The sequence below is a fragment of the Furipterus horrens genome, unplaced genomic scaffold (assembly GCF_987537825.1).
Source record: "Furipterus horrens unplaced genomic scaffold, mFurHor1.1.pri manual_scaffold_5, whole genome shotgun sequence".
NCBI classification, from domain to species: domain Eukaryota; kingdom Metazoa; phylum Chordata; class Mammalia; order Chiroptera; family Furipteridae; genus Furipterus; species Furipterus horrens.
In genome coordinates, this window is record NW_028327175.1 from 10,453,709 (window position 1) to 10,480,229 (window position 26,521).

The 26,521-nt window shown below is 46.1% G+C and overlaps 1 protein-coding gene across 1 annotated transcript in view; it reads left to right on the forward strand.

The window, feature by feature from the left end:
* Positions 1–13,466, forward strand: part of CPLANE1 (ciliogenesis and planar polarity effector complex subunit 1) — an 85,378-nt gene extending 71,912 nt beyond the window's left edge. The window contains exons 46-53 of the mRNA XM_090279304.1: positions 686–716; positions 1,227–1,358; positions 4,126–4,291; positions 6,468–6,526; positions 6,969–7,136; positions 8,180–8,304; positions 12,407–12,585; positions 12,999–13,466. Of these exons, the coding sequence (XP_090135430.1) occupies positions 686–716; positions 1,227–1,358; positions 4,126–4,291; positions 6,468–6,526; positions 6,969–7,136; positions 8,180–8,304; positions 12,407–12,585; positions 12,999–13,181 (1,043 nt within the window). The 3' untranslated portion in view covers positions 13,182–13,466. The remainder of the gene's footprint in view (positions 1–685; positions 717–1,226; positions 1,359–4,125; positions 4,292–6,467; positions 6,527–6,968; positions 7,137–8,179; positions 8,305–12,406; positions 12,586–12,998) is intronic.
* Positions 13,467–26,521: the final 13,055 nt, after the last annotated feature.

A 26,521-nucleotide genomic window follows, 5' to 3' on the forward strand; every position in this document is an offset into this window, starting at 1 on the left:
TTTATTGGGTGATTCTCGTACGTGCCCTGATACATACGAAATCGGACCCACAACCTTGGCATATTGGGATGACGCACTGACCAACTTAGCAGTCAGGCCAGGGCTTGAAATCTATTTTTTTCCCTAGATGTTGATGGCCAATAATGATGATTTTACTGAATGTTACAATATGTCTTATTACCATTGTTAAAGTAATATAAGCAGTACAAAAATGGCATTTTTCAGTGGCATCACTGTCATTTAAATAAAGGAAAGGCTATAAAGAAGCAGTCATTAAGTCTTGTAATTTTTTTCTCTTAGTAAAGCCTTCTTTGGGGTTAACTTAGGTATTTCCCCAAATGTATTACTTTTAGACCATCCGAGGTTTTTTATTTTGTGATTGTTTTAATGGATTGCACTCCAGTATTCTAAACTGTACAAAGCAAAAAAAGATTGTGCCTCCTAAATGGTATCATTTCTGGTATGCTGGACTCAAAAGTAATAATCTTAAAATGTGGACAGTATTTACTACCAAGCAGCATATTCAAGAGGAGGATAAATATGCTCTACATATATACCTTTAAACCAATTTGAAGGTTTAAAAATATTTTAATTTCTGATTATATAATTTTTAAGTCAGGTTAATAATTGAAAGTAGAAAAATAACTGACCTGAAATTTGTATTAATAATGGTTCTTTTTTTAAGGTGTGAATAACAGTGATGAGTTATTTGAGAGGTAAGTATCTTAAGAATTAATGCACGATTTTACTTCAAGTTGGGTATAAATTATGCATTCTGGAAATTTGGTTGTTCATATGTATGTGAACTTCTACACTGCATTTTTTATGTGGAGTAAAGGAATATTCTTAATTCCCACTGGGAAGGGGGTGTTTTAGGAAGCTGAGGGGTGTTACATCTTTTACTGTTTAGCACAGGCAGTCAGAATACCCTGGGTGGCACGGGCCCCTCTTCTTCTGCTGCCCATGTGTAATAGCAGGCCAGGCAGACATTGTCCCGTGGGCCCTATGTGGCTTTTTTAAGTGCAATACAAAGCTATCGGATATCGGTGACCAGGCTTTTCCACAGAGGGCACTGGAAGTATAGAGTCACAGGAACAGTGGACACCGTGTATCGCTTTTGTGCTCATCTGTGCCCTCGGAGGCCATCTTTTTGCACCTTCATTGGTGCGCCCTGCAGCAGCTGCAGATGCTGACTCAGGTTTCTCCGATTGCGTTTGCAAACCCAGCGTGTCTGCAGACCCCCTGCAGCTGACCGGGCTGACTGACATCGCAGACATCATTGAGGACCTTCTCGCAAAAGGCAGCGTTTCCAGGGAGGAGCTGGGCTTGACGGAGCAGCAGGCAAGGAGCATCTCCAGGTGACCATCGAATAATTAGTTTTTAATCAATTAAAATGTTTATGGTTCAAGAGCATTCACAATTGGCCATATTTTAATGCGATTTTTCAGGAAACAAATTGAAAACTTAGAATAGATCTTTTTCCTTCATAAACACATTTTGTGGAGCTTATGTCTCGTCCCTCCCTCCTCAGCAGGACACAGACTTGTTTATTTCACTCCCATGGCACCTCTGTGCTATGTAGGTTTTCCCAAAGTGCCATCACTGCGTACAACGTACATTTAATCCTATTTCTTCTTAGAAGTAACCGATGATTTAGTTCATAGTTTATTCTAAATACTAATCCTTGGAATGCATTTTAAATAGTCTTTCCTTGGAACATTAGGTTTAAGTGTTTTTCCTTGTGACCTTTCCGGGGCCAAGAGCATTTCCTGATAGAATAAAGGCTGACACTCGCGCGGAGCGCCCCCTGCAGTACACCCCCCCGCCCCCCAGCCTGCTCTTCAGGACGGTCTGCGCTGTGAGCAGCAGCTTTCCTTCCCTCTCTCCTAGTTAATTTCACTAACTGCCTCAGTGGACCCACAACCTATTGTCATCAAACTTACAAGGCTACTCCCAGGAAATAGTACACGAAAAACCCCACCAATTTCTGTGTATTAGTGGAGTTATCTGCTGTATTATGACCTCGTATCAAGACCATGTAAATTGTAACTTCTTTTTAGTTACCTTCATCACACAGAGGAATTTTCATTCTTTTTTTAAGTTAATGCTCCTGTTGTTACTGTGTCGTCAATAATGCATTAAATGTCAAAAGTTGGAATGAAAATACGATGTGGTTTCTACTCTTGAATGGAGAAAGAACTGTAACAGAGGTGACATGGGACCGAATTATCCCAGGGCGCTCCGGGAGCAGGGACAAGAGGCAGCCAAAGAAGCCAGAGTCACCGGTTGTGGCATTTGAGTTTTCACGTGATCAGTGGGAATTCACACGGGTCTTCTAGGCAGCCAGCATGTAACTTGCAACGGTGTGATGTCAGTGGAGGGGAGGAGTTAGGTGTGACTGGCGTGCCCACCTGGGAAGGAGAGAGGGCCGGCCGGGTGTGCTGACAGCATGGGGACCAGCTGCGCTCCGAGGTGCCGCACCTGCAGACAGCAGAGGGCGCAGCAAAGGGCTGCAGACTAGAAACGGAGCCAACGAGAATCTCACACGAGCTGACTGAGAATGGCAGGTGCAGGTGCAGGGTAGGTAACCTCTGACTGTCCTGGAGGAGGTAAGGATGATTCTCTGCTCGGATGACTGAGTTTGAGTTGATAGCGCTTCTTTAGCAAGACAGGGATGAGTGTCGTTTTAGGTACAGGGCGCCAGGAGCACCTTCAGTGGGTACTGTCTATTGATACTTCGTTTTAGGTCCTCCCAGAAGCAGACGCCAGGATGAGATTTAGATGACAAGAGACTGACTTGGAGAAATGCCCATGAGGGGACAAGGGGGAGGAGCCACGGGAGGTGGAGACAGCTGTCACACTTGAGTGCTGGGTGGCTCTGACCCCCTGTCAAGGGTCCCTAGGACCAGCCCAGGCTCAGTGACACACCAGAACTCACGGAACTCCTGTAGCCACACGCACGACCATAACTTACTGTGGCAGCAGGAAGCAAAGCCAGATCAGCAAAGGGGACAGGTACATGGGCTGAATCCAGGGGACACCAGGCACACGCTTCCCAGAATCCTCCCAGTGTGGCCGCACGGGACACAATTCTTGCAGCCACGGGCTGTGACACACGCGTGAAATGCTACCAGGGAGCCATAGAGATTCACTGCCAGTGCTGTTACTGGGTGCCCAGCAGGTGTGCTCCGCCTGGCCCTGCCGAGCCCCGACCCCCAACCCCCAGGAGGACAGAGGCCTGCGGTGTGAGCAGTCGCCCATCGCTGTGAGCCCCTCGCATTTAGGACAGTGCCCTCTGAGCGCACGGGCGATGAGTCTGCCCCTGACCCCCGTCTCACACCTGCTTTCCTCGACCACTGTCAGTACTACGTGAGTGGGCTCTTATCCTTTGAGAGGCAGAAGCCAAGACGGGGGTAGATGCATGTGGGAAACATGCATGTGAGGGGAAAACCGGGAAGTTGGGAGAGGCATCAAGCCTCAGTGCAGTTCTGAGCCTCCCTGTGCAGGAGGGCAGGGTTGGTGGAGGGAGTCAGGAGAACCTCAGAGTCTAGTGCAGTTCCAAGAAAGTGTCACCTGGGTCAGTGGTGAGACAGCAAGCCAAAGTTGCCCAGCAGAGGTGTCCTGTCTCCCAGGAATGGGCCATTCGCTTGGGCCGGCCCCTGGGAAGCGTGCACAGGCAGGAAGGAGAGGCTGGATCCAGGGGCAGCAGGCTAGATGTCATCTCTGTGTTATATGTTCGGAAGTGATTGGGATAGTGCAGAAATAGAGCCTAGACGAAGTCCAAGCAGAGCCTTTACGAACGTTAATACTGACGTGGTGAGCACAGAAGACGGGCCGGTGTAAGATGCTGCATGGGGTTTTGAGAGTCAGAAAAAGGCCCAGGTGAGAGAGTTGGAAGCAGAAAGGAAAAGCCAAATTGTATCAAATGGTGCAGAGATGTAGCGGGATGAGGACTGCAGAGGCCCTGGCGACATTTTCGGGATTGGCTTCCGTGGATTTCAGGACCCAGGTTGGAGCGAGCTCACTGGAGGTCCTAAGTGGATACTACCTTTTGAGATAGGACATAATCTTCCCAAATAAACAGTATTTACAGCCAAGTGACACCCTACCTATTAAATTTTTCAGAATTCAGCGTGCTTCTGATAGACGTCCCCGAAGAGCTGAGAAGGAGAGAAGAGAGATTCAAATCTGGATGAGAAGAAAGCGGAAAGAAAGGATGGCGGAGTACTTACATCAGCTGGCAGAGAAGAGGGGGCAAGAACAGCATCCCTTCTGCCCTAGGAGCAACCCAGTGAGTCTGCAGAATTGGGGCTAACGGAACTTCCACAGAATGCCACTAGTTTCTCCTGGAGAAAGTCAAGGAGAGGAGGGGCGTAATTGGGGTACAGTCTTTATTTGACAGAGGAAAGTCCACACTTTAGGCAAAGTTAAGAAATCACCTTCACAAAATGTAGCAGGATATCATACCAACCATGTTCTGTTGAACTATCTTAAGCATTTTTTCCTCCTCCTCGTGGCTCTAGCATTTTACACAAATGGAGAGTTTGAATTTAGGGGTGACAGATGGAGTTTTTCCGCCATATTCACTGAGTCAGTGGCAGCTGAGCACATTTTAAAAATCAGTTTTCTATCCATACATTATCTACAAAAAATTTAAAAAGTCCAGTCCAGTCATGTACCAACAGAATGATGACATTTTGTGTGTGTGTTTCAGCTGCCCTTAAAGTTGTCAGCGTTTATTACTGAGCTCTGACTATGGACGGTACCATGGCTGGGGCTAAGGGTGATACAGAGCAATGTTCCTTTAATAGTCACTTCACTAGGAAGATCCCACTTAGGTTACAATTTTTTAAAGAAAATTTTATGTATTCTTAAGAGAGAAGGGAAGGAAGGGAGAAAGAGAGGGAGAGATACATTGATCTGTTGCCTGTCGCGCACGCCCAACCTGGGACCTGGCCTGCAACTCAGACATGTGCCCTGACCGGGAATCAAACTGGTGACCTTTGGGTTCGTAGGCCAGTGTTCAATCCACTAAGTCACACCAGCCAGGGCAGATTACACTTTAAAAATATATGTATTTTATTTATTTATTTTAGAGAGTGGGTAAGGGAGAGAGAAAGGGAGAGAAACATCCGTCAGCTGACTCTCACACGCCCCCAACTGGGGACTGGCCTGCAACCAGTGGCCTTTCGCTTCGTAGAATAACACCCAACCAAAGGAGCCGCACCGGTCAGGGCTAGATTACACTTTGATTACAATTTACCTTTTACTTTCTAATCTGAAATGAAAGAAAATAAAATAAAGTAAAATAGTACTTCATTTTTCTCAGCATCATTAGAGGAACGCATCCTGTACGCCAATTTTCCACATTGTCGCATTTAAGCACCAAATGGTGGGAAAGTAGGTGAACTGTTATTTACAGTGTGTAATTTACTTAACTGTGTCTGGAGAGAGCACTTCGATGTCAATAGAACACTTTGTCAATAGTTATAGGGACAGGCTGATGTCCTTCAGGGCCCCTGGGGTCCATGACCAGAATCTTCAAGTGCATGTGTGTATATGTGCATCCCCCCACCCCAGGGCGGGGTCTGCTGTCACCCGCCCCATCAGCCAAGCAAACACCTGAGATGGGTAGTCATGTCCAAGTTCATAAGAGGCTCACTCTGGGGGCTTTGGGACTGTTTGGTTTATCGACCTGGTGACGTGGCCTTCAAGATTGCAGGTGTTTCTTTAGTGTTAGCTTTTCCTCGGGTAAACGTATGGGATTAGTGAGGGGTTGATGTAATTAAATTTTCATTTGAATTCCTATCCAAAATCAATAAGACCTTTAATTTGTTACTGCTTCTATATAGGATCTTGAGAAAGTGAATTCACTTCTGTGTGCACCTTTTTATGGACATAGTTTGTGTAAAAAGACTTAACCTCATTAGTGACTCAGAAGTAACTTAATGTTCTGGAATAAGATCTATAGCTGACGTTTGCTAGTTTGCCCCATGGTGCATAAGTTTTGGAGAGTTTACAAGTCACAGAGAACTCTCCACAGTAAGTGTCTGGTGAACATTTTAAATCATCCAAAGGGTGGTTTTAAATGTCGGGCTCACTTCTTTATCAGCCAAGCTCTTGGTGAAATTAATCACAAGCTTGTGTCTCCATCCTTAAAATGGTCTTATTTTCCCTTCCAAATGCAGCTGATTAGGTTCTCTTCTTTTCAGAAGATACAGGAATTTAGCTAGTAAAATAGATTTTGCATTGTTTATTAAACTGGATTTTATTTACTATTTCCATGTTTTGTGTTGGCGTCAGAAGCTTCATCAAATATGACAGTATTCTGCACTGTTTGCTAAATGACAAAATTACATTTTAACCCTTCCAAACTGATGAGTGGAGTCTTTACGTTTTCCATGGGCCACAGTGCTGTCGGTACTTGCACGGTACGGTGGCGAACTAACTGGGCGTTTCCTGTGCAGCCCTACGTGACCTCGAGGGAAATCAGGCTGAGACAGAAGATGAAGCACGAAAAGGACAGGTGAGCCCGGCGCCTGTGCCCGGCACGGCCCTCCAGCTGCTCGCCTGGGGCGCAGGTGACCCCGCCGCGCTTCCGGTTTTCACAGCCAGTCCTGGGAGGTCACTGCAAGGGAAGTCATTAGACTCCTCTAGCCTGTTCAGGAGCTGGCTTTGCAGTCAGTCGCCCCATTCAGTTTTCTGACTCCCTTCTGCTGCTGCCTCCCTCTTCCAGTCCGGGGGCGGGGGGTGGGGGGGCGAGGGGGGCCGCCCCTGGGGCCGCCTCCGCGGGGCTGTTAATAACCCCGCCCAGGGGTGTGCGGACAGGGCACGTTGGCTGCTACATTTGAAGGGCACTTGAAAAGCACCGGAAAGACAAATGCGCGGTGGTCCTCACACACTGTGTTCCTCTAGAAATGTGAGCCGAAAGGGACTCTCACGACACGCTGTCGACCTCTCCCCTCCAGGCTGCTGCTCTCCGACCATTACCACCGCCGGCTCTCGCAGGCGCGCAGTCTGATGGACGAGCTGCTGTCGGAGTCCGCGCCCCGCCCGGCTGCCGCCCCGAAACCCGCCCCCAAAAAACCCAGAGCTGCCCACGTTCCCAGGCTGCCACGCTCCCTTTCTCCCAGAAGGTAAGCTAAGGTCTGGCATGTCACTCGGCAAGGTGATGCCAGGCGTGATAGGAAAGGGAGCCCTTGCGTGACCCAGGTTCACTGCAGCTGCATCTGACCTGTTCAGAATTATGATGATAGAGTGAAGGACAGGACGGCTCCCAGGTGTGAGGTCTTTCTATTATAAGTTTCTGTAATTACCAATAAAAAAAGACAATGGCATGAAATATCTATTTCAGGTATAACAGGGCACTTCAGCTTACCTAACGCAGTTTGGGTGTCCCTTCAATCCTTTTTCCTTTTCTGTAGTTTTTCTTAACATTTCCTCTTGTAATTTGCCTCCTCATCGCTCTGCACTTGGCTCCCCTCTTGCGGAAACTGTCCCCACCAGCTCCCCCTTCTTTCCCCTTCTTGCCCACCCAGTCGTTGCTGATTTGACTGTAGATACTGCCACATAGGTCTTAATAAATGACCTGCAGTAGGCTTGGATATGAGTTCACTAGGCAGGGATTAAACAGAGAACACTACCAAAAAATACCCATGTGAAAAGTTTCTTAAAAACACAAAATTCTATTTGTTGGTGATTTATAAGGTGAATAGTAATGGACAGTACAGTGTTGTTAAAAATTACTACCTTTGACAGAGTACATGGTGAAGAGTATCATCATGTAATTTAAGAGCCTAGAGGAGACGCTGCCCAACACGAAGCCAGACACAGTCAGATCCCTGGTGTGTGTGAAATCTGGGTGTACTCAGAATACCAGATGCCCCTCGAATCTTTTCTAGAATAAAGCAGGATCTTAGATACATAAATAACTGCCAGATACACAGAGTTTGAAATGGATAGAGAACAAAAATAGTTCCTTTGAAAAAAGCAAATGAAGTTTGAGATACAAGTAATGAAGAATAATTTGTTGAGTTATTATACACTAAATATATCACCGAGGCAGAGAATAAGTGACTGTATTCATCTGAGGTAGAATCTGGGCTTTTTGAAATATTATAGTTTTATCCCTGATACGAGATTCTAGGAATATATAATAATAATGTGATTTCTACTTTAGAGAGACTCCACATGGTCACAACTTTCCAGTAAATCGGCCTGGAAAAGTGAGATATATATCCAAGCCAAGTAATAGTCCCAAAGGGAAACTTTCTGGGCAACCTCAAGGCTTATCTTGGCCACATGGTAAGATTTAAACCTTTTTTACCTTGTGTGATTTGGACCTCTTCCTTCTTGTCTACACAGTTGTATTTTCATTAATAAAAGCTGTAAATATTAGTGAAGAAAAGCAATTCTTATTTCAGTAGAATTCAAGAGATTCATAAAGACTTAACTGTACTGGGACTTCATTTTATTGCTTTGAATAAGAAGACCCTAGGAATCTTTTTAAACAAATGGCCTTTTGTAATAGAATTTGAATGGTCAGTAAGTTAGATATCACTTAGTTGAGAATCTGTTTCTTTTGTGTGTTTGTGATTTTTACAAGTTCTGCAGGGAGGTAAAGTATAACATAATAATATTGTCATAACTATGTATGCTGCCAGGTGCCTACCAAGACTTACCAGGGGGAATCACTTTGTAAATTATATAAATGTCTAATCACTGTATACCTCAAATTAATATAAAGTAATGTTGAATGTCAACTATAATTGACAAAATAAAAGTTCTGGTAGATTTCAGGCTGACTGTATTACAGAAGAGGAATACTAAGAGGCTCAGATTGAAATAATATCATGTTTTTACCCCTTCGAACATCCTTTTCCACATTTAAGGCTAGATCTGTTATTTATTGGTAGCCTTCCTGTGAATTTTGCCATAGTTGATTTTGATTATTAAAGTAAAACATGCTTATTTGTAAAACGATTACACATGAAAGTGTATAATCATGGCTAACATGTAGTATAAATGTATAAGCTAAAAAGGCCTAATGATAACTATAATGTGCCAGGCAAGCCCTTAATGACAGCCCTGTCAGAGAGGCACTAGTGTGCTCCCATTTTAAAGATGAGAAAACGGGCAGGGAACGCGGAACTAAAACCGCTTCAGGTCAGACAGGCAGGGAGCGCAGAGGCGAGGCTTCCGCACAGTCTGGCTCTGGAGCCCGCAGCACGAGCCTGCCACTCAGGGAGCTGCGACAAGTCATAAAAGTGTCATTTCCAAAAATTCCAGTCCTTCTGATAGAACTTCATAGTTTGGTTCCTCTTGGTTTTGAATGACAAATGACAATAAGAAAACACTTTTTTTTAAACTAAAATTTCAAAATAGTAATTGTTTATCTTTTAAAATTTTATTCTATACCTGATACATATTTCAGAATTCCAAAATATGCAAAATTGGCAAGGATTCCTTACTATCAGATGGAAGTCTTGGGATACGTGGCAATATGTCTTTCTCTCGGGCCTGTCCCGTGTCAGACCTGTGTTGTCACCGTGCAGTTTCCTGAGTTGAGGCCTTGACCCTCCTGTGGGCCCCTCCCCTGCTGGGCTTTGCTGGCTAGGGTGCTCCTGCTGCTTCCTGTCCCCGAAGCTGTCAGTGACCCCACCCAGCGGTGCATCCTGACCCCGCACCTGTCCCTGCCCCTGCGGGTGGTCTCCCCCTGCCTCCTTAGCCGGTCCCCACGTCATCCAGCCCCATGCTGCGCTGCTCTGCCCCCTCCTGTTCCTTCCTTGAAACTCTCCCGACTCTGTGAATGCCTCCCCTCTGTGTCTGGGAAGCCATTCCTCATCTTAATTTTTTCATTCTTCCGACCTTGATATAATGATGTTAACATCCATACTTTCAGTTTTAAACTGAGGCTGATGCTTCCCTCGCGTGGTGGCTGTGAATAGTAAGAGAGAAATGGTACCAGGTGCATGAAGTATTTTTCTCCTCTTCCCGGTCCTCTGAATCCTCAGTCACATAATACGTTCCTCTGGAGGCACTACCGCAGGTCTCACGTTGTCTTTGCTTGTACACTTGGGTCCCACGCCTCTCCATCCAGTGTTCACCAGGCACTTGGGGACACACGGACTCCTCACCGTGTAGCGGCGCCACGTCCAGAATGCAGCCATTGCCCCTGGCTGTATTCAGAGGCGTCTGGTCCCCCGCGCTGTGGGGGAGCCCCGGGGCAGTGATACAGATTGCCTGAGCCCACACGGGCGGCCCAGTCACTGCACAGGTGGGAAAGGGAGGGTTCACTGAGATTTTACAATTCACTGCAGTTCATCTGTAAAAGGACAGCTTTTCTGAAGATACTCGTGAGTTTGACAATATGTTGCTATCGGCCTTGTGAAATATTATGCAGTTTTCTTGCTCATTTCTTCAGTCCTGTTTGCACACTGTTATATTTTGGGGTCCTTTGTTTTGTGTTTAGTTCTATCAAAAACAGCATAAAGGCTCTGTAAGTAACTGAGAGGCATCATCGGCATAGATACGGTCTAGCTTTTGGAATCGTCTAGGCCTCTGTGCCGGCTCTGTTCCTTACTTTGGGCCCTCAGTTATGTTACTTAAAGCCTGCCTGCGTCCCCGGGCTGTTGAGGATTGTAACCGAAACGTTTTGTGTAACATAAATGCTGAATTGTTGCTATTAATTCTGGAATTTAAGGAACTGCAGTTGATCATCCTTTTGATAGGATTTAACTGGGTATCCGGTCTAGGTGTTACAGCGGGCAGACTCACATGCCCGGCTTTTCTGGGGGCCAGAGGTGTGGTCAGCGCGCACCTGCCGTGTGGAAAAGGGGCCCGGCTGCGCTACACGGAAGCCAAGTCGCGAAGCCGAGTTTTCCTTCCTTCGCCGGCACTTTGGTTTTGCTTTCTTGGTTCAAATCCATTCTGCCTACCAGGTTTCTGTCCTCAAGGTCTTACAGGATGATATGCCACGAGAAAGGCCGTGCAGTCTCATGTCCCCTTCCGGAAAGGTAGGGAGTAAGTCAGGAAGAGGAAGTGTTTGAACTTCATACTAAATCTTTAAAAGTCATAAATCACTCTTAGAAGTGTCAGATACAGATTTCAGAATGAGAGGTGTAGCTTCGTGGCCCAGAGCAGAGGCCGTGGATTAGCCTGGAGTCCGAGGTCAGCACTGACTCTTGGGCCTGGGCCAGTTCCCAGGCCTTCAGGCCTGTCACCCACGGGACAGGCAGGACGTGGGCTTGCCGTGGTGCTGAGCAGGACGGGCGCTCGGGGGGTGCCGAGGTAGCTTCGGCTGGTTTTGCTCCCTCTTTGGGCAGTTGCTCAGGTTAGCTGCGCTCTGATCGCCAGAGAGGGAAATTGTACCGGAGGCTCTTAGTTCCTCATGAGTCCCCCTAGCCGCCCCCTCACCCCAGGTGCCTCCTCACAGTTTAGAAAGTCCTTTCCCATCCCTTCTCCTGTTAGCTGTCTGTAACCACCCTGGTAGACAGTACGGACCAGGCCCTGAGACGCTCTGGGGAGTTCAAGGGCCCGAGTGCAGGAAAAACACGCAGCCCGTCGTAAAGGCCAGAATGTGTGCTGTTGTTATGGTTTGGGGGCGGCTTATTTCTTGGGAGCGCCCTGGCCTTTAAGTGTAGGAGGCTGGTAACGCTGTGGAGCCCCACTTCCCCACTGTTAACCTCCTCTCCCCACTTCTGGGAGCCACGCGACTGCTTGCCGGGACCTGCGTTTCCTTCCCGTCGGGCCCCACGTCTTGGGTGTTCCTTCAGGTCACCTGGCGGAGGGGCCAAACACGCGGTGGCCCTGGCCGTGGGGCATGAGGTGTGCTCGTGGGCAAGTCCGCGAGGCCGTGTGCGGAACAGCGCCGTGGTTGATGGGTTCACTCAGCTGCCCCTGGGCACGGCTGGGGACGGTGGTTTTCCTACGGAGAGTGACACTCAGGAAGGAGGGGCAGGGCCACACTGTGCTGTCACTGCCCTCACCCTGCGCCTGCGCCCGAGGCAGCCTGCAGGCGCGGAGCCTGAGCGAAGACGCCTTAAACTGCAGGACGCGCAGGCTCTGCGAGACGTCCCGCGGGACAAGGAGGCCCAGCCACTCGCCCTCAGCCTGCTTCGAGGCTGGAGCTGCCCCCTGTTCTGTGCTGTGGCCTCTCCGCCCCGTCCTCTCTTGTCCTGCAGGTCACCGTTCACTTAAAATCAAAAGAGGTGGCCAGAATTCAGTCCCCGTCTCCCACGCTGCCAGAACAGGAGTAGTTAGAACTCTACTGCGAACTACATCCAGACCTTGTGATTCGAGATTAGGTGACATTTCCCCACCGTGGGTTTCATGGTAGAAGTCACAGTAACGAACAAACTTAAAAGGCAACAGTCCCAGCATGTGCCTCGTTCTCTCCCCCCGAAAGGCTCTGCTGCCCTGTGCCGCGGCCCCCGGCACACACACAGGCGTGGAAGGGCGGGGTGTGCACCTCGGACCGAGCGGGCGTGTGCGGAGGACGGGCGAGAGGAGGCCGCGGGGAGTCCTTGGCTGGTGCCCTCGGACATCCGTGAGATTCTCCACGGAAGTCACAGTCCCCTGCTACAAGTAAGCATCGTTCCAGCGTTCAGCTGGCCTCGTGAGCCCTCTGCTCTTCCCGGCTCTCGGGGATCGGGTGGGGGTCGTTGGTTTGTTTTTTGTTTTCCTGTGGGATGTAGAGATTCAGAGCGACTAATATTCAGTGTTTATCTTTCAGAATTTTCTGTGACTTTGCATTTTCTTTTTAGCTAAGAAACCCACACGGATGCAAGGACACTGCTTGTGCTGCAGGTGTGAGGACGCCCCGTCCCCTTTAGACCTGGTGCCACCCCGTGGTTGTCGGGTGTGGGGCCGCTGCAGCCCTGCTCCCCTTCCTGTCGCCTTCACAGCTGGTGGACGAGCAACTGAGAGCCTTTGGTTCACGTTCCATGTATTGTTTCTCAGGCTGGGACTGCCACTCACTCTCTTTCTCCATTTGACAGGACTTGTCACCCGCGGAGGAAGAGCCAGAGCCTCCTGCTGGGCTGGGCGGCCTGGGCGGCCTGGACAGCGAGTCCGAGAGCACCGGCAGCGTCCTCAGCCAGCTGGACTGGGCCGCCATCGAAGACATGGTGGCCGGCGTGGAAGACCAGAGCCCATCTGTCCACGGGGCCCTGGACCTGTGAGGCCCAACGTCACTCTGTGGCTATGAGCGCACCTCAGTGATGTTGTTCTGGAAGATGTGTGGGTTTAAGGGAGCGAAGCAATGACTGAAGTGATGTCAGTCTGCCATCTGCAGCCATAGTATTACCTGGATAAGCCATTTCAAGAGGGAAAATAAACATTTCTCAATGATTTTGCCTTCCTGGGAAAGGGTTCTTTAACGATAGATGTATTATGTTTTTGCATTTGACTTACCTCGAGGCACACTTTTTTAAGTGATGAAAAATAAAACTTATCTTTCAAGTCAAGTTCGCATAAAGTTTAAGCTCCTTTCCATAAAAATCTTCTATCTTTCCTCCTCCTTTACTTTCCCCTGAGTTTGAGAAAAAAACCCTTATATGGGTAGACCGGATAGAAAAAAGAAAGGAAAAAATCACAGTCTTACCCAAGATGCTCAGTAACAAACTCCACATTGAACCATTCTAAAATCCACCTGTGCAGGGCTCGGCCCAGGCGTGCAAAGGAACCACCCACCGTCCGCCAGTCCTGAACTCGTGCAGGAAATGCCCACGTAGCCAGATCTGTCCTTTGCCTAAGAAGCCGTGGAGGAAGAAACAGGTGGACGTTTTGTGTGGGAGAGAAAGGGACTATGACTCCAGAAGGATCATGTAACTTTGTAAAATCCATGGTGTCGGACAACTTCTAGTCAAGATGGTGGAGTAATAGGTAAACACTGTTCACTCCCTCCCATAACCATATCCAAATTAAACTAAATTATAAAACAGCCATCATTGAGAACCACCTAAAGACTAGCTGAACAAAGTCCTTTGAGGATATAAAAAAGCAGCCACATTGAGGCTGGTAGGAGGGAGAGAGAACTCGGCTGCAGAGGTACCCCCGAGGAGCCCCCAGTCCCACTGCTCTCCCCAGCCCTTGGCTCTCCTCCCAGGAAGGGGCAGCCCCATTCCATCTGGCTGAGAAAACGAGCGGGCGTTGCGTCCAAGTGGGATGGAGGCCTGCTGGAGCCCTAGGCTCTGCAGGGCCCACATACAGATGCGCTAGCGCACACAAGCTCACTTGCTCCAGGCTCCAGTGCAGAGGCAGCAGCTCAGGAAGCACCAGGTACATACGGGGAAGGACTACGCCAATTAGCTTCAGGGCAAGGGAAGCAGAGGAAGGGTTGGGACAGCTCCCGGGGATGGGAGTGGTGGCAGGCACCCCTGTTTCTTTTTGAGCCTTCTCCTGAGCCAGCCAGCCCAGCGCAGGCGGTTGCTGAATCTGAGCTCTCCATTTACCTGGCTAACACTTAGCACCTGCAGTGGTTGGCCTTGATGTGCCAGGTGCCTCTTATCAAGCTACTCCAAGGCTGACCTAAGCAGAGACTGGTTTCAACTTACCATTTTAACTCCTATCAAGTAGCTCCAGGCCAGCATAGGCAGTGGCCAGTCTGGGCTTGGTAGAAAGCCTCAAGTTAAGAGGCCACAAACCTGGCACAAACGGGAGCTGGCCTCAACTCACATCGTGGTGCCCACCAAAGGGTCCCAAGCCTGACACTAATGGCAGCCAGCTTTGGTTCACAGACTAGGCTATGCTAAGCACAGCACAAGCAGCAACTAACCTCAGATAACCTTGCAGCATTTACCAAACAGCCCCAAGCTGCGCACAGGTGATGGCTGACTTTGACCTGCACTGGGGCACCCCCGAAGAGGCTCCAGAACCAATACACCTAGTGGCCAGGTGTAAACCACACCAGAGCACCACCCAACCAGCTCCTCAAATCACAGACCACACATCCAAAGGGCACACTTGGCTGGCACTAGAGCCCCACTAAAGCAGCTCCTGCTCCGTGGGAGCAGCCGCTGGATGTGGTCATGAACAGCCCTCATAGCCAGTCAGCCTGGGGGCAGTCCCATCCGCTGAAGTGTCAACAGCAATCAAGGCTCAATTACAACAGGAGGGTACATACAACCCATGCCAGTGGCACACATGGAGTGCCCAGCTTGGAGGAAAGGGGACACTGTGCCACTGGGCCCCAGAGGACACCTACTACATTAGGCCACCCCGTCAAGACCAAGAGGTATAGCAGATCTACCTAATATACGTAGAAACAGCGAGTCAGCCAAACTGAGAGAAAGGAACATGTCCCAAATGAAAGAACAGGACAAAACCCCAGAAGAACTGAACAAAATGGAGACAAGCAATCGTGCAGGATTCAAAAAGCTGGTTGTAAGGATGTTCACTGAACTTGGGAGAAGAATGGATGAACTCAGAACTTCAATGGAGAGATGCAAAACGTAAAAATGGAGATAGTAAGCAAAAAACTAGTCAGAAAAAAATACTAATGAAGAAAACAGAGGGAATCAACAGCAAACTAGATGAAGCAGAGGACTGAATCAACCATTTGGAAGATAAGGAACCATCCAAATAGAACAGCAAAAATATAAAAGAATTTTTAAAAATGAGGATAGTTTAAGGAGCCTCTGGGACAATTTCAGGCATACCAACATTTACATCATGAATGTGCTAGAAGAAGAAGAGAACTTCTGGCCAAGATGGAGGCATAGACAGATACGCTGCATCTCCCTCCACAACTAAGAAGGAATACAACTACCTCAAAACTAGAGACAACCAGAAGTTCCAGAAAATCGAGCTGCATGGAAGTCCAACAAACAAAGATATAAAGAAGAAATATTCAGACAGGTAGAAGGGGCGGAGCTATGGCAGAGAGGATGCAGTGTGGTGGTGGCAGCAGCGGTGGCAGAGGCAGTGGCAGGTGGAAAGCAGAGTTACAGGTTTTAAAAAGTCAGGAGGGACACCTGGGGAGCATTCCCAGCTCCTCACCAGACCGCGCAGCTCATGGTCCCAGCACCAGGGAAAATCAAGCCTCATTGCTTCTGACTGTGCAGACCCGTGGGGGTTGGGGCAAAGGCAGAAACTGCCAGTCTCTCAGCAGAGTCCACTTGTTTAAAGGGCCCCCACGGTCTTAGAACATCCAGACCCATCCACTCTGGGAATGACAACCAGGGCAAAGCTAGAGGGGCGCCAGTCCTATATGGAAGTGGGAGAAGTGCCTGGAAAAGGAGCAAGTGCTGGACAAGCGGCATTGTTCCCCCTCGGACCCCTCCCCCACAACGTGGTGAAACGAATCGTCCTGTACTGACGTATCCCTAAGGCTCCGCTCCTTACAACGTAACAGGAGCAACAGCTCTACCTAAGACACAGAGGCAAACAAACCCAGGAGACTGTCAAAATGAGGAGACAGAGAAGTATGGTCCAAAAGAGGGAATAGATCAAGGTTCCAGTGGGAGAACTAAGTGATGAGGAGATAGCCAACCTAACAGATGAGGAGATAGCCAACCTAACAGACACAGAATTCCAAACACCGGTGATAAAGATGCTCACAGGCTTGACAGATATGCTTGAGTACAGCAAACGCATAAGAGAAGAAGTGAAGACTATGCTAAGTGAAATGAAGGAAAATCCATACCAAACTAATGGTGAAGGGAATGAAACTGGGGTTCAAGTCAATTATTTGGAACACAAGGAAGAAAAAATGGTCAACCAGTACAGAATGAGGAAGCAAGAATTGAAAAAGAATGAGGAGAGGCTTGGGAACTTCTGGGACAACTTTAAACATGCCAACGTCCGAATCATGGGGGTGCCAGAAGGAGAAGAGAAAGCAAGAAGTTGAAAGCTTATGTGAAAAAATAATGAAGGAAAACCTCCAAAATTTAGTGAATGAAATAGACATTCAAGTCCAGGAAGCACAGAGAGCCCCAAACAAGCTAGACCCAAAGAGGACCACACCAAGACACATCATAATTAAAATGCCAAAGGTGGAAGATAAAGAGAGAATCGCAGAAGCAGCAAGAGAGAAGCGGAGAGTTTCCTACAAAGGGGTGCCTATAAGACTATCAGCTGATTTCTCAAAAGAAACTTTGCAGGCAAGAAGAGACTGGTAAGCAGTATTGAATGTGATGAAAAGCAAGGACTTACAACCAAGATTACTCTATCCAGCAAAGCTATCATTTGGAATGGAAGGGCAGATGAAGTGTTTCCCAGACAAGGTAAAGCTAAAGGAGCTCATCACCACCAAGCTGTTATTATATGAAATGTCAAAGGGACTTATTTAAGAAAAAAAAGATAAAAACTATGAATACTAAAATGACAACAAACTCACAACTATCAACTACTGAATCTAAAAAATAAAAACAAAACCCAACTAAGCAAACCAGAATAGGAACAGAATCATAGGTATGGGGATCATTTGGAGTGTTATCAGCTGGGAGGGGAAGGGGGAGAAATGGGGAAATGGTGCAGGGATTAAGAAGCATAATTGACAGAGGGAAGTTAAGAATAATGTAGGAAAGGGTGAAGCTGAAGAACTTGTATGCATGACCCATGGACATGAACTAAGGGGGCTGGTTTTGCTGGTGGGAAGGGGGGTACTGGGCAGAGGGGAGCAAAAGGGGAAAAATTGGGATTCCTATAATAACAATCAATAAAATATACTTAAATATTTAAAAAAAAGAGAGCAAGCAATGAATTAAAAACCTATTTAAGAAAATAATGATGGAAAACTCCCCAACCTGGTGAAGGAAATAGACATACAAGTCCAAGAAGCACTGAGAGTCCCAAACACGATGAGCCTAAAGAGGCCCACTCAAAGACACATCATAATTAAAATGCCAAAGGTTAAAGACAAAAAATCTTAAAAGTAGCAAAAGAAAAGTATCTTTACAAAGGAGAGTCCAGACTGTCAGCTGATTTCTCTGCAGAAACTTTGCAGGCCAGAAGGGATCTGCACAAAATATTCAAAGTGATGAAAAGCTAGGGCCTAAAACCAAGGTTACTCTACCCAGCAAAGCTATCACTTAGAATTGAAGGACAGATAAAGAGCTTCCTAGACAAGGAAAAGCTAAAGTAGTTCAGCCACTCAACCAGTATTATATGAAATGTTAAAGGGTCAATAAAATGAATAAAAAGGAACCTGGCTCGGTAGCTCAGTTAGTTAGAGCATCATCCTGATACACCAAGGTTGTGGGTTTGATCCCTGGTCAGGGCACATACAAGAAGCAACCAACGAATGCATAAAGAAGTGGAACAACAAAACTGATGTCTTGGTCTCTCTCTCAAATCAATAACAATTTAATATGAAATATAAAAAGGTAAATACATATATCAATCAGCAATTACTTTAAATGCAAGTGCTTAAATGCTTCAGAGACAGATGGTGGCTGTATGGATAACAAAACAAGATCCTTACATATCTTGTCTACAAGAGACTCACTTCAGACTGAAGGACACACACAGACTGAAAGGGATGGAAAAAGATACTGCATAAAACAGAAACAAAGAAAAAAATCTGGGGTAGCAAAAATCATACAAGACAAAGTAAACTTTAAAACAAATGCTATAACAAGACAAAGAAGGATCCAGCAATTCCACTTCTGAGTATTTATCCAAAGAACCCCAAAAGCACTAAATCAAAAAGACATATACATTGATATGTTCATTGCAGCATTATTTACAATAGCCAAGATATGGAGGCAACCTAAATGTCCGCCAATAGATGAATGGATAAGGAAGAAGTGGTGCATATATACAATAGAATGCGCCTCAGCCATAAAAATAGAATGAAATCTTGCCATCTGCAACAACATAGATGGACCTAAGGGTATTGTGCCAAGAGAAATAAGTCAGAGAAACAAAAATACCATATGATTTCACTTGAAATATATCAGAGAAAGACAAATGCCATGTGATTTCACTTATATGTGGAACCTAAAAACCAAAATAAATGAAGAGGCAGAACAATAACAGACTCATAGATACAGAGAACATTTTGACAGTTGCCAGATGGGAGGGTGATTGGGGAGATGGGTGAAAAAAGGGAAGGGATGAAGAAGTACAAGTTGTTAGTTACAAAACAGACATGGGGATGTCAGCACAGGCAACACAGTCAATAGTACGGTGACAGCTATATATGGTGTCAGATGGGTACTGGATTTATTGGGGTGATCACTCCATAAGTATATAACTGTCTATAATGGGATTGTACAGCTAAAACTAATGTAACATTGCATGTCAACTGCAATTGAGAAATGAAAAATTATTTTAAAAAACAATTTTAAATGTAAATGGACTAGATTATCCAATCAAAAGACCAAGGTAAAAACGAAGACCCAAATGGGTAAACAGTCTCTTCACTAAATGGTGTTGGGAAAACTGGACAGGTATATGCGAAAGAATGAAACTAGACCAATTAAAAACTCAAATGTAAGACCTGAAATCACAAAACTCTTAGAAAAAAACATAGATGGTAAACTTTCTTACACCCCTCTCTGTAATAATTTCCGGATATGTCTCCTGGGGTTAGGGCAACAAAAGAAAAATAAACCAGTGTGACTATATCAAACTAAAAAGGTTTTGCATAGCAAAGGAGACCATCGACAAAACAAAAAAGACAACCCACTGAATGGGAGAACATATTCGCCAATGATACATCTGATAAAGGGTTAATATCCAAAATTTATAAAGAACTCATGCAACTCAACACCAAAAATAACAAAACAAAACAACAAAAAAACCACCACCAACAACAAAACCCGAACAGTCCAGTTGGAAAAATGGACAGAGGACCTGAATAGACACATCTCCAAAGAGGATGTACAGACGGCTAATGAACATATGAAAAGATGCTCAACATCACTAATCATCAGAAAAATGCAAATTAAAACCACAATGAGCCTGGACTCGTGTGGCTCAGCTGAATATCATCCCTTAAGGCTAGAGGCTGCCAGTTCAGTTACCTGTCGGGACACATGCTTGGGTTGCAGGTTCGGTTCCCAGCTGGGGCACATTTGGGAAGCAGTCGGTGTTTCTTTCTGACATCAGTGTTTCTTTCCCTCTCTTCCTCTCTCTCTACAAATAAATAAAATCATAAAGAAGCAAACAAAAACACTAAACACAATGAGATATCACCTCACACCTGTCAGAATGGCCATCATCAACAAATCAACAAACAAGTGCTGGCGAGGATGCGGAGAAACGGGAACCGTGGTGCCCTGCTGGTGGGAATGCAGCCTGATGCCGCCACGGTGGAAAGCAGTATGGAGGTTTCTCAAAAATTAAAAATAGAATAAACATTTGACCCAGCCATCCCACTTCTGGGTATTGGTCTGAAGAAGTCCAAAACACTAATTTGAAAAGATACAGGCATTCCTAGTTTCACTGCAGCATTATTTACAATAGCCAAGATGTGGAAGCAACATACATGCGCACAAACGGATGACGGATAAAGAAGATGCGGTATATACATACAATGGAATGTTACTCAGCCATAAAAAAGAATGAAATATTACCATTTGCAACAACATGAATGGACTGAGAGGGTATTATGCTAAGTGAAATAAGTCAGAGAAAGACAAATACCATATGACTTCACTTCTATGTGGAATGTAAAAACAAGCGTACAAACTCCCAGATACGGAGAACAGACTGATGCCTGCCAAATGGGGCCGGAGCTGGGTGAGACAGGTGAAGAAGGGATTAACAAGTACAGTTTGGTACTTAAAGAGTCATAGGGATGTAGAGTCCGGCACAGGGAACGCAGTCATTAATATTGTAATAACTATGTATGGCGCCAGGTGGGCACTGGTGTAATGGAGCAAACCAGAGCTCAGAGCTCAGCCACGTGGTGCCTTAATACATGACCCAACAACTAGTATCGAAGGAAACAGGTTTTTATTGACAGGATCCCAACCTCGGTGGTGCTGAGAGCACTCCTGCTCAGAGCCCTTCCCTCCCGTGAGACTCAGCACTTCCCTTGCTCCCCACCAGGCTATAAGCCCAAACAAGGGCCAGAAGTTCCCGTTCCTGAATTGTTCTTCAGTCCGCTCCGCCCATTCTGGAACGCGCACCCGTGGGTTTCAGAGCTGCCCGCCTCTCACATGCCCTCTCCTTCAGGATCTGGGGTTCGCTGTCCTCAGCCTCCATGTAGTGTTCAGGGAGACATGTGCCATGATACACTGGATCCCGGTGGGGTCCAGGGAGGCACACGTCCCAAGAGGCTGTCTTCTCCCTACGTCCTTCAGAGAAGCTGAGGTCTGTAGCTCAGCACCCCGATCACAGTTCAGCTCCGAGCGTCTCCCGCGAATCCGTGCCTGGTTAGGCAGATCCGTGCACAGCTCCATCGGCTTTCTCTTTACGCCCTTCCAAGCTGCACGCTGCTGCTTTACACACCAGACCTTGAGGGGGGGCCGTCCCCTTTCTCTTTCAGCCCGCCTTCCTTTTAAAGGCTTGCCCTGGAACTTCCTATGTACCTCATATCTGTCCCTTCCTGTGATGTGCTACTCTTGCCAGTTTCCCCGTATCTTTTACCTTCTTTCAGCTGCCATCTTTCGTCAGAGCAAGAGTTCCTGTGACACAGTGACACGCACCTCCCCTGGCTAGGTCACGAGCCACTATATGCTCTTAGTACATACCCCTTTTACCTAGGGCAGCAGCATGGCTATTAACTTGCCATTGTGACACAAAGTATCCTAAACACCACACCTTCCGCTCCCCCTTTTTCCAGTTCAGGTGTGTAGGGGAACATGCTCTGCTGTATTTGGGGCCCTCGGCTCTGCAGCCCGTGACCCTAGCTTTATGGGGGAGTCCCCTCAGTAGTACCTGTTTGGTTTACATACCCACATAAACCAAAGCTCAGGGTCGTCAGTGATTTTGCTGCATAAAGAGAACGAAGAATCAGAGGGCTGCCTTTCGGGCTAACAGTACGAGCCCTTAACCCGTCAGACTGTAACACTCCCCTACTCACACTTGACGGTTCTCTCTCGCCACTGCACGAAACCACGGCACAAACTGGCTTCACAACAGCGTCGTTCCTTTCACCGGCCTCCTCCTGATTTCAACACTCCATTGCCACTTAAGGACATTATCATTCCCAGAACTAATGCATTTTCTCTTGCAGATTCAAACTTCTGTCTGGCGTTTCCCTTCAGACTGAAGATGAGCATTTCTCACAGCGCAGATCTACTGGCCCCTTAACCAGATTTCATTGACCGAAGAGTGTCTGTCTCTCACCCTCACCTCTGAGGGGCATTTTTTGTATCCCTTGTTCTCAAGCAAGACCTCTAAGATCAGCCCTCTGGCGTTGGAACTGGACGCCTGGAGGGTAATGAGGTGCCCCCCACCCCCCGCCCCGATCTCTCCACTGCGCTAGCTGGGCTGGACCTCCAACACTCCCCAGCATGCTCAACCTCTAGTACCTGTTCTCTCTCACCCTTTAGTGCTGCATGCAGCTCAGCTCTCGTCCAGCGCCTCACAGGGAACCCCCACATAGATATCTGGGGGTCCTCTCTCTACAGCTTCCTTTTCTTCTTTGCTTTACTCTGATCTCTCCTCCTCAGCTCAGTGGGACCACTGTGGTCCACTTGGGCTCTAGCTCATTATTCTTGAGCCAGGAAAATATCTTAAGCAGAGAACTAGGCATTCATGAGACTCACCTCATACACTTTCCTTCTCTCAAGGATCAACGTCTTATGCTGCGTGTTGTCCAGTGTCTAAAAGCAGTAGCCTCAGGGCCCTGACCAGATAGCTCAGTTGCTTAGAGCATCATCGCAATATGCCAAGTTTGCAGATTCAATCCCAGGTCAGGGCACATACAAGAATCAATTCATGAATGCATAAATACATGCAACAACAAATTGACGCTTCTCTCTCCTCCTTTCTACCATCAATAAAAAATTAATAAACAAATAAAAGCAGTTGCCTCACATATATATGCTCAGGAGTACCTCCAATCATTAAAAGGCTTCCCTAGTTCCTCGAAACAATCTTACTTTGCTCACATTTTCATTAGAAACTATGCAACATTTAGTGTAGTTTATCACAAAACCAAAGCCACAGCTGTGGGCCCTTCCTCTTTGTCCTGGGTGAGTTTGGAATCTGTCAGCAAAGGAAGCTCAAACACAAAGCTTCGGCCAAGAAGTTTCCACTCTCAGCCTGGGCTAAACACAGTGGCTTCAGTCTTGCCTTCTCACTTCAGCACCCGCTGTTTCTAGGCTGTAGTATGTACTCAATAAACGTTTGAGGTACTAATGACAAACCATTATAGTTCATACCATTTTCTCTGTCAACAGCTCAAACAATTATGTCCATGCTTTGTGTCCTGCTTAGCCTTTCCATAGGAAATCAAACCTTGCTGAGGAAGTAGGAGAAAGGAAAGTGCACTTGATAATTGTGCAGAAGTCACCCTGGGAGCCCTCCAGGACTCCGCTTCGCCATAAGCATTGCTTATCTTCTGACCATTTGTGTGGGTTCCACATCTGGACTGTGGGCCTGTGCCATTCAAGAGACTTAATGGAAATAAATGCTTTTATTTTCCTAAGTTTATTGAATCTAGGGAACAGCTGACATGAAACAAATCCTGTCAGCTAAGGCCGGTTTGTAAGCCGGGACTACAGGCCTGGCCTGCTCCTACATATGCGGGCCTTGCGCCAACTTCTGTGGCGGGAGTTGCCTACTACAAGGAAAAAATTTTTATATAGAATTTAAAAAACAATACTACTTTTTTTTTTATTGATTGATTTTAAAGAGAGGAAGGGAGAGAGAGTGATAGAGACAAACATTTGTCGTCCCACTTATTTATGCATCACTGGTTGATTCACGTATGCGCGCTGACCAGGGATAGAACTCACAGCCTTGGTATATCGGGACAATGCACTAATCAACTAAGCAACCTGGCCAGGGCATATAAATTTTTTTAAAAAGTATTTAAAATATTTTCAAAGCCAGTAAACTAGATAAACTCACCTCAGTATTAAGAGTCTGAAAATGGTTCCTAGCTAGTGTATTGATAAACTACTCTTTCTCGCTTAAGACCCAAGTGAAAGGATAATAAAGGAATTTTTAAATGTGTAATTCAATGCAAACAAAGAGAATTGCAGAGAGTGAGAGATGTAGCAATAGGTGTATGAGATAGAGGAAGCCATAATATAATTTGTGCAAAAGAGGGCAGTGATGAGTAGTAAACATAAGACTCAGGGCTAAGCCCCAAAGGGGGCAGGCACAGTGGGGCAATCAGCTTCATCTCTCATAGATCCGTTGTAACTCTTCATCTCGAGGCTGTTGTGCAAGGAACTTCCTGCAGCTACGCTGCAAGCAGGATCCAGCTTCCCATCTGATCACCTCAGAGCAGAGGTCAGCAAATCTGACCCATTCTCTGTTCTTATAAAGTTTTACTGAAACACAACCTGCCCATTCATTTACATACTATCTAATTGCATAACTGCTACATAGACCCTATGAGCAGCAAAGCTTAAAATACTTACTTTCTGTCCCTTTCCAGAAAAAATTTGACCACCGCCCTAGTGTGGAAACCACCAGATCAAATCCACCTATACACTCGAAACTTAAAACTTCTAGTACCTTGCTTTAAAACTTGAATGTACAGTTAAGCATCACTTTACACATGGAGAAAATCCAAATTAAATGGGCAAAATAACAGAGAAAACAGGTCATGAAGAGAACAGAGGAAATGGTATTTTAAAAGCAAAACCATTTGGAATGCTCAATGACAGAAGGAACACTATTCTCACACTTCCACAAGGTCATTTGTGTAAAAGAGGATTGATATTCCAGGTGAGTTGTTAAGCGTTCACCACCAATGAACGTCCATTTTTAAAAATGGGTGCGATATGTGTATTAAAAACCAGGCATATGTGTGACTTCCTTCTCCGTCCCTGTTGGTGCCTGATGAGTTAGGGGCAGCGATTTCTCTTTCAGCAGGCCAAGCAGATTAAAGTATTTGCCTTGCTGAATACCCCACGCAGCCACTGGATCCCCAGGTCTAGCTAGATTTGGGACAGATCGTAGCGGCAAGCTTGGGTGTAGTTGTGGATCCCATCTACAATATGTTCCCTACTCCGCTCTGCTGACAATAAAGCTGTTGATTGCATCTCCATCTGTCTGACTGTAGCTTATAATTCTAGTCAAAACTCCAAAGAGTGAGTTTTACAGCCTCTGTAAGCCTGGACACATGATGCCCTTCCTAGGACTTGAGAACTCAGGACTCCAAATGGCAAGGGAGAATTCTACTTTTTCATCTGACAGATAAGACGAGAAGATGTTGCATTCATTAAAAAAAAAAGACCTAATGAGACGAGCATCAGAGAACAAAAAGAAACTCTTTGAAATATAAAACATAGCTGAAATAGAAATTTAATGGAAGAGTTAGGAGGTTAAGTTGAGCCGAAAGACCAAACTGAGAAGATTGATCTAGAAAGAATAATACCTAACAGAAAATTACAGAGAATAAAGAAACTAAAAAAAAAAGAAAGAAAGAAAGTTCTTCATAGTTAAGGACAGAGATGAAAAGATTAGAAGTCTGTAATAAGTCTTGAAACATGAATTTTACAAAGAGATCCATTAAGGGACATCATAGTGAAATTTCAGAATAGGAAAAATACAGAAAACAACGGAAAAAGCTTCCACGGAGGTAAAACACAGGTCACTGACAAAGGAACAATAATCAGGACAGCAGCAGTCATCTTAAGGGCAACAGCACAAGCTAGATTATGGGGAAAATGCTCTTGAAGAGAAAACTTTCAGCTTAGATTTCTAGACCCAGATAGTGATCAATTACAAGGTGAGGCCAAAGACATTCTCAGACATCTAATGATTCCAAAGTTTTGTTCCTGTGTGCGTTCTTAGGAAGCTACGGTGGGATACCCTCAAGCAAACTTGACGTTTTAAAGCAAAAAGGATGACGGCATGGGTTCCAGACACAGGTTCTGGGTCCAACCAGAAGAGAAGAGGAGTCTGGGGCAGCAGCTTTGCAGCGGTTCTAGAAAATCAGCTTAGATCGGTGCAAAAGTAAGAACAGCTCCAGGAAGCAGTTCCTTGATGGAGGAATTGGGGAGGTGGCTGGGGGAGGAGGGGAGGAGAGACTCCAAAGAATGAATTATATGAAAGAACACTCCAAAAAATATTAAACATTCTATGTGGAAATTATGTGAGTGAAAAAGCAAACCAGATTCACTAAAGGAAAAACAAGAGTATATAAGAAAGGAATGTATTTACATTACACTAAATGCTGGCTCTGATTGAACAATATTTACAGTTTTATATGCACAAATGTTTGTTAAATACAGTGGACTACCTATTGGAAGGAGCAGAGAACAGAATAAGACCCAAGCCCTTATCTATCATAAAAAAGTCAATAGGTCATTAATATAATTCAATATATAATGTCTAGAATAAACTGTAACAGTACATTCTTTAGAAATATGGATATAACTACACAAAGAAAGAGCGAAGAGGTCAAGTGGTTTCCTTTATGTACATGGGATTATTTCTTTAA